The sequence below is a fragment of the Neovison vison genome, chromosome 6 (genome assembly GCF_020171115.1).
Source record: "Neovison vison isolate M4711 chromosome 6, ASM_NN_V1, whole genome shotgun sequence".
Taxonomy (NCBI): domain Eukaryota; kingdom Metazoa; phylum Chordata; class Mammalia; order Carnivora; family Mustelidae; genus Neogale; species Neogale vison.
This window is the reverse complement of record NC_058096.1, coordinates 134939035-134954016: the sequence shown is the minus strand read 5'-3', so window position 1 is coordinate 134954016 and position 14982 is coordinate 134939035. Positions and strand designations below refer to the sequence as shown.

At 44.4% G+C, this 14982-nt stretch overlaps 1 protein-coding gene across 6 annotated transcripts in view; it reads right to left on the bottom strand.

The window, feature by feature from the left end:
• The window catches only part of LOC122908961 (transport and Golgi organization protein 1 homolog), a 54442-nt gene that overhangs the window by 5931 nt on the left and 33529 nt on the right, over positions 1–14982 (bottom strand). For 3 of the 6 annotated variants that reach the window (XM_044252405.1, XM_044252404.1, XM_044252410.1), the window contains 2 exons: positions 2614–2767; positions 1965–2047 (listed from right to left, as the gene is read on the bottom strand). In XM_044252405.1, coding sequence (XP_044108340.1) covers positions 1965–2047; positions 2614–2767 — 237 coding nt within the window. Of the gene's footprint in view, positions 1–128; positions 1245–1740; positions 1792–1964; positions 2048–2613; positions 2768–14982 lie in introns of those variants that run through there. The other 3 variants (XM_044252408.1, XM_044252407.1, XM_044252409.1) reach the window with 3 other exon arrangements.

The following is a 14982-nucleotide window of genomic DNA, read 5'->3' as shown; positions in this document are numbered from 1 at the left end:
GGAGAAGGTGAGGGAGAGAGAGAATCCCAGATAGGCTCCACTCTCAGCACCGAGCCCGACTTGGGGCTCAATCTCAAAAGCTCGAGATCATGACCTGAGCAGGAATCAAGATTCTGCTGCTTAACTGACTGAGTCGCCCAGGAGCCCCTGCAGGTTCTTTATGCTCCTATTGCTGTAGTGACCTCAGAATCCAATATGTTCTCTCTATGACAGATTAAAATAAAAGCTGAGGCCCTGAGAAGGCCCCATTGAGAGCTGGTATTTGGGCTGAGAATTCAGGAACACAGGCAAATCTGGACACTGAGACTGAAGTCCCCGGAAGTGCACAGCTGCAGGCAGGGTGGTGATGCAGATGCGGAGGCCTGGTGACAGGGCTCCAGCTAGGGCGGCTCCTGGCCAACCCTGACTCTCCGACTAACAGTCTGACTCGGTCTGAGGCCAGGGCGGCCACTCTTCTCTGGTTCTCCGTCTTGTCTTCATGTTTTCTCACTGCGGGACTTAAAATTAGCCAGACAAGAATCCCCAAAGACCAAGTTAAGTTTCCCAAATCTCCACGACACTCTTTCACATGGTTCAGAATTTTTAGAAATTCAGGGAAACAATGCTCTTCACAGACTACGAGTGAATGGCTTCATGGCAAAAACGACATTCTGAGGCAAATAACGGCATGATCCACACTGTGTGAGTGAACACATGCAGCAGTCGGTGTAGACCGCACGGTGTCCTCACACTCACTCTCAGGCTGCTGGCAGCCAGGAACGGCCTCACCCTCCCTGAGAGAAGCCCAGCCTCTCCCTGAGCACCTCCAGCCTTCTCGGCATCCACAACCTCCTGTTTCTGTGTGACTCGGGGCTCCCTCCCTTCTTTCTGGATACATCTCTAGTTCTTCCCTTATACAGAACACACGGTCTATGTCCTGTCATCAGTGTGTCCCTCCATTCTCTCAGACACACACCCTCAATTCCTCACATTAAGGCCTCATCCCTCCCAGAGCACAAAACATTGTCTCCATACCATGTGCGTGTGACACCTGATGTGCCCAGCTTTCGGAGAAGGGCAGCTCTCTGCCACCACAAGGAACCTACAACCCTCTCAGTATGATTGGAAGACAAGGTCCATCAATTCTAAATACAGAACAACCAGAAGAAAGTTACCATGTCTTTAGCAGCCTTCACTCTGTCATGCCACAAGAGGCCTGTGGGCAGCACCGCTGGTCCTTGTGGAGGATGCTTCAGCATCTGTATCTGACACACACCATGGAAAAGACAGAAGCTTCTCCACCTGAAAGTGACTGAGCAACATTCCAACGAACCCTCTACACCTGCCTCCGGCATCTGCCACTTTTTATTTCCTTCTCACCTCCCAGGCCAGACAAGAGCATTACCCACAACTTTATAAACTGCAGAGGACAAGGGCAGACCCCTATGCTAATGAACAATGAAGGGACCACAGCCCTGTCTCAGGCATTTATACAACTAAGGAAATGACAGCTTAAACCCTACACGCTGCAGATGAAGTGAGAGGTGTTTCATCCCTCCCAGAACAATGTATGCAGATGCTGGATGTGCATGACAGTAAGAGAAAGAAGTCTGCCATTGTGCAATGGAGACACTTCCTTCCCATCAATGGCACCTGCCCACTGCTCAGTGTGTGCAAATAGCCAGGCACATGCACGTGTGTCCTGAAGAACTTCAGAATCATACAGCGTCCCCAGCCCGGTTTCCCCTTGAATGTCAATACCTGAACACAAACTCTGCCTTTTCTCCACTGACACAACCAGAAGGTGATGATCTGGAAACAGAGACGCCTGTAAGCTCTACATGAAGACTTGCCACTTGGAATGCGAAATGACACCACACATGGACCCCAGGATATACCCAACACACACATGTCAGGAAACTGTGCTTCCCAGAGAGGAAAAGAACTCCAGAAATGGGTACAACTGAAAACACCCCAGCATTTACTTGGTTCTTCTCTGGGACCTTCTCGGGCACGGTGCTGCTATTGTCCCCTTGAGCTCCACAGGCTTCTGATTGGGACTGAAGGCCTAGAAGGGACAGAGGTGGATTCAGACTGGCGACGACCACACAGGATCAAGCCAACCCTCCCCACCTGCCCCAGCCTATTCCCTGTTCTCCCTCTGGAGGGTCCACTCTGTTTCCCACAGGACTCCCCTGACCCCTGTGGACGAAGGAGGGAACTGTCCATCACCCTCGCAGATACGACCACTCTGCCTGGGAACAGATGTTTGCATAACTAATCTATCATGCTGGACAACTGGGGCCTCCACATGTGAGACTGATGTGAAGGTTGTTCTTCGTCCAGCCCAGAGCCCAAAACATTGTGTCTGCGTAGTGCACCTGGGAAATGCTTCTATGTCTGTCCTCTGTGAAATGTCACTTTTCTTCTCCATGGTAGATGCCTGCTGCACAGTTCTGTATAATGAACCAGACAGTCCATGAGATGGACGTCAGACAAAGTGGAGGAATGTTACCATGTCCTCACTTGGGCTTATTGCTGCATTGCAAAGTCTTGTGGTACCACCTCTCCATCGACAGAAGTGGTTCAACTATGAATAAGCTCTATAACCCACGTCAATTCAGATCATCTCACCATGTGGTGGAGGAACAAGGTGTGGCTGAGGCCCACATGTCCACCACTGTGGAGGTGGATGAGGATGAGGGAAGTCTGGTACATTCCACCCCATGTGGTAGGGCATACGGAGGAGCCCTGGGCAATGAGGGAACTCTCTCACACCTCTACGAACCTGCAGAACAGACAAGAAAATATTTTAGCAAAACAGACAAAAGTTGCAACACCAAGAAAAGAAACCAAAACAAAGAGCTCTCAGCATCCAGCTCCTTCTCCAATGCCACCTTCCAGGAGAGCTGCATCATGCTAGAAAACTTACATGCCCCTCCCAGCTGGGGCCAGTACAATGAGGGGGGAGAGGGCAATGGCTGTTACAGGAATAGCCTGTCACCAAACATCACTGCCCATGTCTGCCCACGTTCTCTAGCAAGAAGTCATGTCTTAAAGATGAAAAAGATCACTTCAAACTAGTAAGGCAGCACATTCCAGACACGGAGGCATCGACATCCTGGACAACACTTCCTCTATCCTCCTCAGCCACCAGAGAAGATTTTGGTTTGGTCAGAATAGAGAGAATGTGACGAAACTGAATGCACTTTCTTCACAAAGTTTCCGAGCCACTTGAGGGGAATCGTTGGCCTGTAAGTCCCCGACTCTCCCCACGCTGCCTCGCTCCTGACAAAGGGGTCCTCAACTCTCTACAGCTTCTGTCCATGGCTACAAAGACAATTGAGGAATTAGGGCATTGTGGTCTGACAGGGGCACTGGAAAAGTGTCTTCCGAGGGACATGATACCAAAAACCTTTATTTACACTCAGCAGCTGTGTTTGTCCTTTTTTTTTTAAGATTTTATTTATTTGACAGACAGAGATCACAAGCAGGCAGAGAGGCAGAGCGAGAGAGAGGAAGGGAAGCAGGCTCTCTGCTGAGCAAAGAGTCTGATGTGCGGCTTGATCCCAGGACCTAGGATCATGACCTGAGCCTAAGGCAGAGGCTTTAACCCACAGAGCCACACAGGCGCCCCCTGTGTTTGTCTTAAAACACACTCATTTGGAAATTTCAACCTACTGAGTTCCAGAGTAATTTTGTACAATGGGAAATGAAGATGGGAAGGCCATATAAGAGAATTCACAAAAGAGTATATGCTTTGCTGTGCAGAAGCTTTTGATTTTGATAAAGTCCCAGAAGTTTACTTTCGCTTTTGTTTCCTTTGCCTTTGGAGACGTATCTTGAAAGAAGTTGCTGTGGCTGATATCAAAGATATTACTGCCTATGTTCCCCTCTAAGATTCTGATGGATTCCTGTCTCACGTTGAGGTCTTTTATCGATTTTGAGTTGATCTTTGTGTACGGTGTAAGAGAATGGTCGAGTTTCATTCTTCTACATATACCTGTCCAGTTTTCCTAGCACCATTTATTGAAGAGACTGTCTTTTTTCCACTGTATATTTTTACCTGTTTTTTTTATGTGGTTGTTTTTTTGTTTTTTTTCCAATTTATTTATTTTCAGAAAAACAGTATTCATTATTTTTTCACCACACCCAGTGCTCCATGCAAGCCGTGCCCTCTATAATACCCACCACCTGGTACCACAACCTCCCACCCCCCCGCCACTTCAAACCCCTCAGATTGTTTTTCAGAGTCCATAGTCTCTCATGGTTCATCTCCCCTTCCAATTTACCCAAAAGCACATACCCTCCCCAATGTCCATAACCCTACCTCCCTTCTCCCAACCCCCCTCCCACAAGCAACCCACAGTTTGTTTCGTGAGATTAAGAGTCACTTATGGTTTGTCTCCCTCCCTATCCCATCTTGTTTCATGGATTCTTCTCCTACCCACTTAAGCCCCCATGTTGCATCACCAGTCCCTCATATCAGGGAGATCATATGATAGTTGTCTTTCTCCACTTGACTTATTTCGCTAAGCATGATACGCTCTAGTTCCATCCATGTTGTCGCAAATGGCAAGATTTCGTTTCTTTTGATGGCTGCATAGTATTCCATTGTGTATATATACCACATCTTCTTGATCCATTCATCTCTTGATGGACATATAGGTTCTTTCCATAGTTTGGCTATTGTGGACATTGCTGCTATAAACATTCGGGTGCACGTGCCCCTTTGGATCACTACGTTTGTATCTTTAGGGTAAATTCCCAGTAGTGCAATTGCTGGGTCATAGGGCAGTTCTATTTTCAACAATTTGAGGAACCTCCATGCTGTTTTCCAGAGTGGTTGCACCAACTTGCATTCCCACCAACAGTGTAGGAGGGTTCCCCTTTCTCCGCATCCTCGCCAGCATCTGTCATTTCCTGACTTGTTGATTTTAGCCATTCTGACTGGTGTGAGGTGATATCTCATTGTGGTTTTGATTTGTATTTCCCTGATGCCGAGTGATATGGAGCACTTTTTCATGTGTCTGTTGGCAATCTGGATGTCTTCTTTGCAGAAACGTCTGTTCATGTCCTCTGCCCATTTCTTGATTGGATTATTTGTTCTTTGGGTGTTGAGTTTGTTAAGTTCTTTATAGATTTTGGACACTAGTCCTTTATCTGATATGTCGTTTGCAAATATCTTCTCCCATTCTGTCAGTTGTCTTTTGGTTTTGTTAACTGTTTCCTTTGCTGTGCAAAAGCTTTTGATTTTGATGAAATCCCAAAAGTTCATTTTTGCCCTTGCTTCCCTTGCCTTTGGCGATGTACCTAGGAAGATGTTGCTGCGGCTGAGGTCGAAGAGGTTGCTGCCTGTGTTCTCCTCAAGGATTTTGATGGATTCCTTTCTCACATTGAGGTCCTTAATCCATTTTGAATCTATTTTTGTGTGTGGTGTAAGGAAATGATCCAATTTCATTTTTCTGCACGTGGCTGTCCAATTTTCCCAACACCATTTATTGAAGAGGCTGTCTTTTTTCCATTGGACATTCTTTCCTGCTTTGTCGAAGATTAGTTGACCATAGAGTTGAGGGTCTATTTCTGGGCTCTCTATTCTGTTCCATTGGTCTATGTGTCTGTTTTTGTGCCAGTACCATGCTGTCTTGATGATGACAGCTTTGTAATAAAGCTTGAAGTCCGGAATTGTGATGCCACCAACTTTGGCTTTGTTTTTCAATATCCCTTTGGCTATTCGAGGTCTTTTCTGGTTCCATATAAATTTTAAAATTATTTGTTCCATTTCTTTGAAAAAGATGGATGGTACTTTGATAGGAATTGCATTAAATGTGTAGATTTCTTTAGGTAGCATAGACATTTTCACAATATTTATTCTTCCAATCCAGGAGCATGGAACATTTTTCCATTTCCTTGTGTCTTCCTCAATTTCTTTCATGAGTACTTTATAGTTTTCTGAGTATAGATTCTTAGCCTCTTTGCTTAGGTTTATTCCTAGGTATCTTATGGTTTGGGGTGCAGTTGTAAATGGGATTGACTCCTTAATTTCTCTTTCTTCTGTCTTGTTGTTGGTGTAGAGAAATGCAACTGATTTCTGTGCATTGATCTTATATCCTGACACTTTACTGAATTCCTGTATAAGTTATAGCAGTTTTGGAGTGGAGTCTTTTGGGTTTTCCACATAGAGTATCATATCATCTGCGAAGAGTGATAATTTGACTTCTTCTTTGCCGATTTGGATGCCTTTAATTTCCTTTTGTTGTCTGATTGCTGAGGCTAGGACTTCTAGTACTATGTTGAATAGCAGTGGTGATAATGGACATCCCTGCCGTGTTCCTCACCTTAGTGGAAAAGCTTTCAGTTTTTCTCCATTGAGAATGATATTTGCAGTGGGTTTTTCATAGATGGCTTTGATGATATTGAGGTATGTGCCCTCTATCCCTACACTTTGAAGGGTTTTGATCAGGAAGGGATGCTCTACTTTGTCAAATGCTTTTTCAGCATCTATTGAGAGTATCATATGGTTCTTGTTCTTTCTTTTATTGATGTGTTGTATCACATTGACTGATTTGCGGATGTTGAACCAACCTTGCAACCCAGGGATAAATCCCACTTGGTCATGGTGAATAATCCTTTTAATGTACTGTTGAATCCTATTGGCTAGTATTTTGGTGAGAATTTTTGCATCTGTGTTCATCAAGGATATTGGTCTATAGCTCTCTTTTTTGATGGGATCCTTGTCTGATTTTGGGATCAAGGTGATGCTGGCCTCATAAAATGAGTTTGGGAGTTTTCCTTCCATTTCTATTTTTTGGAACAGTTTCAGGAGAATAGGAATTAGTTCTTCTTTAAATGTTTGGTAGAATTCCCCCGGGAAGCCATCTGGCCCTGGGCTTTTGTTTGTTTGGAGATTTTTAATGACTGTTTCAATCTCCTTACTGGTTATGGGTCTGTTCAGGCTTTCTATTTCTTCCTGGTTCAATTTTGGTAGTTTATATATTTCTAGGAATGCATCCATTTCTTCCAGATTGTCAAATTTGTTGGCGTAGAGTTGCTCATAGTATGTTCTTATAATAGTTTGTATTTCTTTGGTGTTAGTTGTGATCTCTCCTCTTTCATTCATGATTTTATTTATTTGGGTCCTTTCTCTTTTCTTTTTGATAAGTCTGGCCAGGGGTTTATCAATTTTATTAATTCTTTCAAAGAACCAGCTCCTACTTTGGTTGATTTGTTCTATTGTTTTTTTGGTTTCTATTTCATTGATTTCTGCTCTGATCTTTATGATTTCTCTTCTCCTGCTGGGCTTAGGGTTTCTTTCTTGTTCTTTCTCCAGCTCCTTTAGGTGTAGGGTTAAGTTGTGTACCTGAGACCTTTCTTGTTTCTTGAGAAAAGCTTGTACCGCTATATATTTTCCCCTCAGGACTGCCTTTGTTGTGTCCCACAGATTTTGAACTGTTGTATTTTCATTATCATTTGTTTCCATGATTTTTTTCAATTCTTCTTTAATTTCCCGGTTGACCCATTCATTCTTTAGAAGGATGCTGTTTAGTCTCCATGTATTTGTGTTCTTTCCAAACTTCCTCTTGTGCTTGAGTTCTAGCGTCAGAGCATTGTGGTCTGAAAATATGCAGGGAATGATCCCAATCTTTTGATATCGGTTGAGTCCTGATTTAGGACGGAGGATGTGATCTATTCTGGAGAATGTTCCATGTGCACTAGAGAAGAATGTGTATTCTGTTGCTTTGAGATGAAATGTTCTGAATATATCTGTGATGTCCATCTCATCCAGTGTATCATTTAAGGCCTTTATTTCCCTGTTGATCTTTTGCTTGGATGATCTGTCCATTTCAGTGAGGGGAGTGTTAAAGTCTCCTACTATTATTGTATTGTTGTTGATGTGTTTCTTTGATTTTGTTATTAATTGGTTTATATAGTTTGCTGCGCCCACGTTGGGGGCATAGATATTTAAAATTGTTAGATCTTCTTGTTGGACAGACCCTTTGAGTATGATATAGTGTCCTTCCTCATCTCTTATTATAGTCTTTGGCTTAAAATCTAATTGATCTGATATAAGGATTGCCACTCCTGCTTTCTTCTGATGTCCATTAGCATGGTAAATTCTTTTCCACACCCTCACTTTAAGTCTGGAGGTGTCTTCGGGTTTAAAATGAGTTTCATGGAGGCAACATATAGATGGGTTTTGTTTTTTTATCCATTCTGATACCCTGTGTCTTTTGATTGGGGCATTTAGCCCATTAACATTCAGGGTAACTATTGAGAGATATGATTTTAGTGCCATTGTATTGCCTGTAAGGTGACTGTTACTATGCATTGTCTCTGTTCCTTTCTGATCTACCACTTGTAGGCTCTCTCTTTGCTTAGAGGACCCCTTTCAGTATTTCCTGTAGAGCTGGTTTGGTGTTTGCAAATTCTTTCAGTTTTTGTTTGTCCTGGAAGCTTTTAATCTCTCCTTCTATTTTCAATGATAGCCTAGCTGGATATAGTATTCTTGGCTGCATGTTTTTCTCGTTTAGTGCTCTGAAAATATCATGCCAGCTCTTTCTGGCCTGCCAGGTCTCTGTGGATAAGTCAGCTGCCAATTGAATACTTTTACCATTGTATGTTACAGACTTCTTTTCCCGGGCTGCTTTCAGGATTTTCTCTTTGTCACTAAGGCTTGTAAATTTTACTATTAGGTGACGGGGTGTGGGCTTATTCTTATTGATTTTGAGGGGCGTTCTCTGAACCTCCTGAATTTTGATGCTCGTTCCCTTTGCCATATTGGGGAAATTCTCCCCAATAATTCTCTCCAGTATACCTTCTGCTCCCCTCTCTCTTTCTTCTTCTTCTGGAATCCCAATTATTCTAATGTTGTTTCATCTTATGGTGTCACTTATCTCTCAAATTCTCCCCTCATGGTCCAGTAGCTGTTTGTCCCTCTTTTGCTCAGCTTCTTTATTCTCTGTCATTTGGTCTTCTATATCGCTAATTCTTTCTTCTGCCTCATTTATCCTAGCAGTGAGAGCCTCCATTTTTGATTGAACTTCATTAATAGCATTTTTTATTTCAACTTGGTTAGATTTTAGTTCTTTTATTTCTCCAGAAAGGGCTTTTATATCTCTGGAGAGGGTTTCTCTAATATCTTCCATGCCTTTTTCAAGCCCGGCTATAACCTTGAGAATTGTCATTTTGAACTCTAGATTTGACATATTACCAATGTCTGTATTGATTAGGTCCCTAGCCTTCGGTACTGCCTCTTGTTCTTTTTTTTTGTTGTGAATTTTTCCGCCTTGTCATTTTGTCCAGCTAAGAGTATATGAAGGAGCAAGTAAAATACTAAAAGGGTGGCAACAATCCCAGGAAAATATGCTTTAACCAAATCAGAAGAGATCCCAAATTGTGAGGGGGGATTTCTCCCCCCTCACGATGGGTGAGGGATCTCCTCTGATTGGGATCTCCTTTGATTGGGATCTCCCAATCTCTTCTGATTGGGATCTCCCAATCTCTTCTGATTGGGATCTCTTCTGATTTGGGGATAAAAAGAGGTTCAAAAAGAAAGAAAGAAAAAAAAGAAAAAAAGAATTAAAAAAAAGAGATTGAATTAAAAATTCAATCAAGAATTTAAAAAAGAATTAAGAAAAAAAAGATTGAAGAGATTAGGATCTATTCTGATTTGGGGATAAAAAAAGGTTCAAAAAGAAAGAAAGAAAAAAAGAAAAAAAAATTAAAAAAAAAGAAAATGAATAAACAAAAGTATAAAAAATAAAAATATATATATATTAGATAATCTAGTAAAAAACGTTAAAAAAGAAAAGGGTAAAAGTTATAAAAAATTTTAGCAGAAGAAGAGAAAAAAAATGAAAAAGAAAAAAATTAAATTAACTGCAAGACTAAAATATCACAGGCAGAAAGCCATGAGTTCCGTGGTTTGTTTTCTCCTCCTCTGGAATTCTGCTGCTCTCTCCTTGGTATTGAAACTGCACTCCTTGGTAGGTGAACTTGGTCTTGCCTGGATTTCTTGTTGATCTTCTGGGGGAGGGGCCTGGTGTAGTGATTCTCAAGTGTCTTTGCCCCAGGCGGAATTACACCGCCCTTACCAGGGGCCGGGCTGAGTGATCTGCTCGGCTTTGCTTTCAGGAGCTTTTGTTCCCTGAGCGCTTTCCGTAGAGTTCTGGAGGACGGGAATACAAATGGCGGCCTCCTGGTCTCCGGCCCGGAGGAGCCGAGAGCCCAGGGCCCCGCTCCCCTGTGCGCCCTCAGCGAACAGCTCCCAGTAACTCTCGTCTGCCTAACCTCTGGCCGCGCTCCGAGCTCACCGAGCTTGCGACCGGTTCAAGGCAACTCCGAGCTGCGAGCTTACTGTCGGCTCTGTCTCTGCAGCCGGCTTTCCCGTTCCAATATCCGCAAGCTCTGCGACACTCAGACACCCCCGATCCTTCTGTGACCCCACGGGAGCTGGGGTCACGCCGACCCCGTGTGGGCTTCGCCCCGGTTTAGCCTCCGGAGCGATGTCCCTCAGCGGAACAGACTGATTAAAAGTCCTGATTTTGTGCTCCGTTGCTCCGCCGCTTGCCGGGAGCCGGCCCCTCCCCCCGGGGTCTATCTTCCAGTCGCTTTGGATTCACTTCTCCGCCAGTCCTACCTTTCAGAAAGTGGTTGTTTTTCTGTTTCTAGAATTGCTGTTCTTCTCTTCGATCTGCCGATGGATTTGCAGGTGTTTGCAATCTTTAGATAAGCTCTCTAGCTGATCTCCTGCTAGCTGAGGTAGTCTCAGCCTGCTACTTCGCTGCCATCTTGACTCCTCCTTTTTACCTGTTTTGTCAAAAATTAATTGACCATAGAGGTGAGGGTCCATATCAGGGCTCTCTACTCTGTTCCACTGGTCTATATGTCTGTTTTTATGCCAGTACCATGCTGTCTTGGTGATCATAGCTTTGTAATAAAGCTTGAAATCAGGTAAGGTGATGCCGCCAGCTTTATTTTTGTTTTTCAACATTTCCTTAGTGATTCGGGGTCTCTTTTGATTCCATACAAATTTTAGGATTATTGGCTCCAGCTCCTTGAAGAATGCCGGTGGAATTTTTATCAGAATGGCATCAAAAGTATAGATTGCTCTAGGCAGTATAGACATTTTAACAATGTTTATTCTTCTGATCCAAGAGCATGGAATGGTCTTCCATCTTTTTGTGTCTTCTTTAATTTCTTTCATGAGTGTTCTATAGTTCCTCAAGTACAGATCCTAAAGCTTCTGCACAGCAAAGGAAACAGTCAAAAAAACAAAGAGGCAACCCACGGAATGGGAGAAGATATTTGCAAATGACAGTACAGACAAAAGGTTGATATCCAGGATCTATAATGAACTTCTCAAACTCAACCCACACGAAACAGACAAACACATCAAAAAATGGAGAGAAGATATGAACAGACACTTCTCCAATCAAGACATACAAATGGCTATCAGACACATGAAAAAATGCTCATCATCATTAGCCCTCAGGGAGATTCAAATTAAAACCATATTGAGATATCACCTTACACCAGTTAGAATGGCCAAAATTAACAAAACAGGAAACAACATGTGTTGGAGAGGATGTGGAGAAAGGGGAACCCTCTTCCACTGTTGGTGGGAATGCAAGTTGGTGCAGCCTCTTTGGAGAACAGTGTGGAGATTCCTCAAGAAATTAAAAATAGAGTTTCCCTACGACCCTGCAATTGCACTCCTGGGTATTTACCCCAAAGACACAGATGTCGTGAAAAGAAGGGCCATCTGTACCCCAATGTTTATAGCAGCAATGGCCACAGTCACCAAACTATGGGAAGAACCAAGATGCCCTTCAACGGATAAATGGATAAGGAAGATGTGGTCCATAAACACTATGGAGTATTATGCCTCCATCAGAAAGGATGAATACCCAACTTTTGTAGCAACATGGACGGGACTGGAAGAGATGATGCTGAGTGAAATCAGTCAAGCAGAGAGAGTCAATTATCATATGGTTTCACTTATTTGTGGAGCATAATAAATAGCATGGAGGACAAGGTGCGTTAGAGAGGAGTAGGGAATTTGGGTAAATAGGAAGGGGAGGTGAACCATGAGAGACTGTGGACTCTGAAAAGCAGTCTGAGGGGTTTGAAGTGGCAGGGGGGTGGGAGGTTGGGGTACCAGGTGGTGGGTATTATAGAGGGCACGGCTTGCATGGAGCACTGGATGTGGTGAAAAAATAATGAATACTGTTTTTCTGAAAATAAATAAATTGGAAAAAAAGAAAGAAAAAAAAAGAGATATGAGACAAAAAAAAAAAAAAAAAGAAAGAGTATATGCTTCCCGGTGGAAAACTCCACACGTGTGATGAGAAAAGAAATCAGCTCTCACACCAACTTAGGACCAAATAACCTGCTCCTGGAAGCCCAGCTGAAGGGTTGGGAGAGAGTGGTCATTCATGTAATCACTGACGCCCCCGTTCAGAACGTGTGAGCCAGTGTGGGATTATGACAATGCACCTGAGATCACTGACACATCAAAATACTTGTAGAAAGAGTCTTAAGTGGGTTGGTTCTACACGGCACATTATCCAGCAGAAGTAAAATGGGGATGACTCTTGAAACATGCCCTGAGAACACTGCAGACTGCAAAGGAGACAGTATAAAATGCAGAGAGAATTTTCCCCAGTTTCCATTTGTGAGGATTACCAGACCCATCTATTCCCAGCATGAGCACAACACCAGTGCACCTGAACATAACCTAAATGGAGTCGGGCCGGCCAGAGGACTTCACTGTGGATGGAGGGGTCCTCCTCTCCCAGTTACTTCCCCGGTGTGCACTGTGGGCAGGCGGGGGTACACATCTGCACACGCATCTTCCCCACCATCATGTTCCAAGACAGTAGCATCTGTGCCAGAATGGCTACCCGCCCCCTGTGTCTCACCTAGAACCTGTGGTGAAGAGATGCCATGGGGAAAACTACCGTCACCACATGTTAATATAGGTCTGCACACCTCGACAGAGACAGAGTGTGCAACCAAGGATAATTAACTAAGGAAAAAACTCCATTCAGGACAGGGCAGTATCGACAGCTGGGACCACACCTCCCCCATCACGGCAAGCACAGCATCTCCTTCTGTACATTGAGAACAAACACAATGAGAGGCCCTGGGAAGCCTGGTGTCCACACGTGGAAGTGCAGGTGCTTGTGGGTCAACGGGAAGCCCACCAGCATCCCCCCTGACCAGCTCTGCTTCCCTCCCTTACAATGGGATCTTCTATGCTCCACAAGGGCTGTCCATGGCCACAGACACCGCTGAGGAGATAGGAGTGTCCAGAGTCCTGCAAAGGACCTGGAAGAGTGCTTTCTGAGAGAAACAGAACCCCTTCGATGAAGCGAGACCAGCTCTGTGGACCCACGTCCCCGACATTCAGACAGTCCTTAGCTCAGGCACAGAGCAAATGCCTAGTCCTTGGTACTGAGAACCACTGATAGGCCGATTCGATATCCCCAAATGAAAACCAGTGTGTGGAGAGCACAGGCAATGCTCCCAGGATGGGTCGGGAGAGATGCTATGAGCTGGCACAGCCATCAGATCCCATCAGAACCCACTAACAAGAGCACAAGTAAAACACGTGTGAGGTGTGGGCCTTGCAGAGAGTCACTAGGATTCCCTCTTCAGGGCTGCTTCTCCAGGGGGTATTTTCTATGACACACCTGGCACCTGCCAGAGTTCACCACTCTCTCATCCAGGGGCCAACGGGAGGGATTCCAGCTCTCATCTTCATCCACTCAGATGAGACACACGGGAGGTCATAGCTCACCTTCTCCACAAACACTCAAGCTGCCCAAAGCATGTGGGGCAAATGTGACGCAGTCCTGGCTTTTCCCATTCTCCATCTGAGGACCTCTGCAGACACCCTCCCAGGTTAGTCTCCTGACCCGAATACTAAAAATGCTCCTGCTCCCACAGGAAAGCAAACCGCAAGGAGTCAGCTGGGCTAGCTGACTTCAATGTGGAGTGAGATGTCATCCTCCTCGAGTTATGTACACACACACATACATGCACGTGCACACACACACACACACACACACAGAGATGCATGAGGTGAGCATCCTTCCATCACGTGTTTCAAAGCATCTACAGCTTTGGGAGGAAGCACGAAATTGAAGATCTCTAACGGAGCAGCCCGGAGGCTCCTCGGTGAACAGCGTGCACTCTGAAAGGGATGATCGCAGGACACACACCAAGGCCACAAGGCCAGGACAGGGACCTGTCCACACTGCAATCCATTTCAGAAATGGACACAACTAAAAATGCCCAAGCACTTACCATATGCATCTCTGGGTCCCTTTGAGGGCTAGTGCTGCTGTTCATCCTGGGAACCAGTCTAGATGCTAGATCAAAGGTCAGAGGTTTATTGTGGTTTGCATGCCCTCCATACCTTCCTCTCCCATCTTGCACTCTTTCCCACACTTGGGTCCCTTATCAGAGGGTTTCACCCGTGACTCAAGTGACTCCTTTGCAAAGAGAGACACAAGTCACCTCTTGCGTGAAACACTACAGGGCCCTGGCTCCAGTGTTTCTGTAAGTAATCCATCATGTGTGGACAGGTCAGGGTACAACTGGCTGGAAATCAACACTAAAATTGGGGTGCTCAACACACATCAGACAAAATCACTTTCTCTTCATAGATTAAACACCTAAGTGAGAATAGCCTTGCGTAGGTGACATCCACGAACCCTCAATATGAACAGCCCATGTTCCCTTCTCAAGACACAGGTGGATGGTTCATTTGTCCATCCTGCAGTTGGGACCTAGAATGCGTGACTGGCCAACAAATAAACATTTCAGGGAAGAAACAGACTTTGACATTTGTATAGTCACGAACAAAGAAATCACAGGCAGATTGAGCAATAAAGCTATGGCATTGCACCGATAACATGAGAGGAGAAATATATATTTCATTGCTCAATATGGTCCTATGGATGACAAATAAAACAAAAATATAGGAACCTCCAT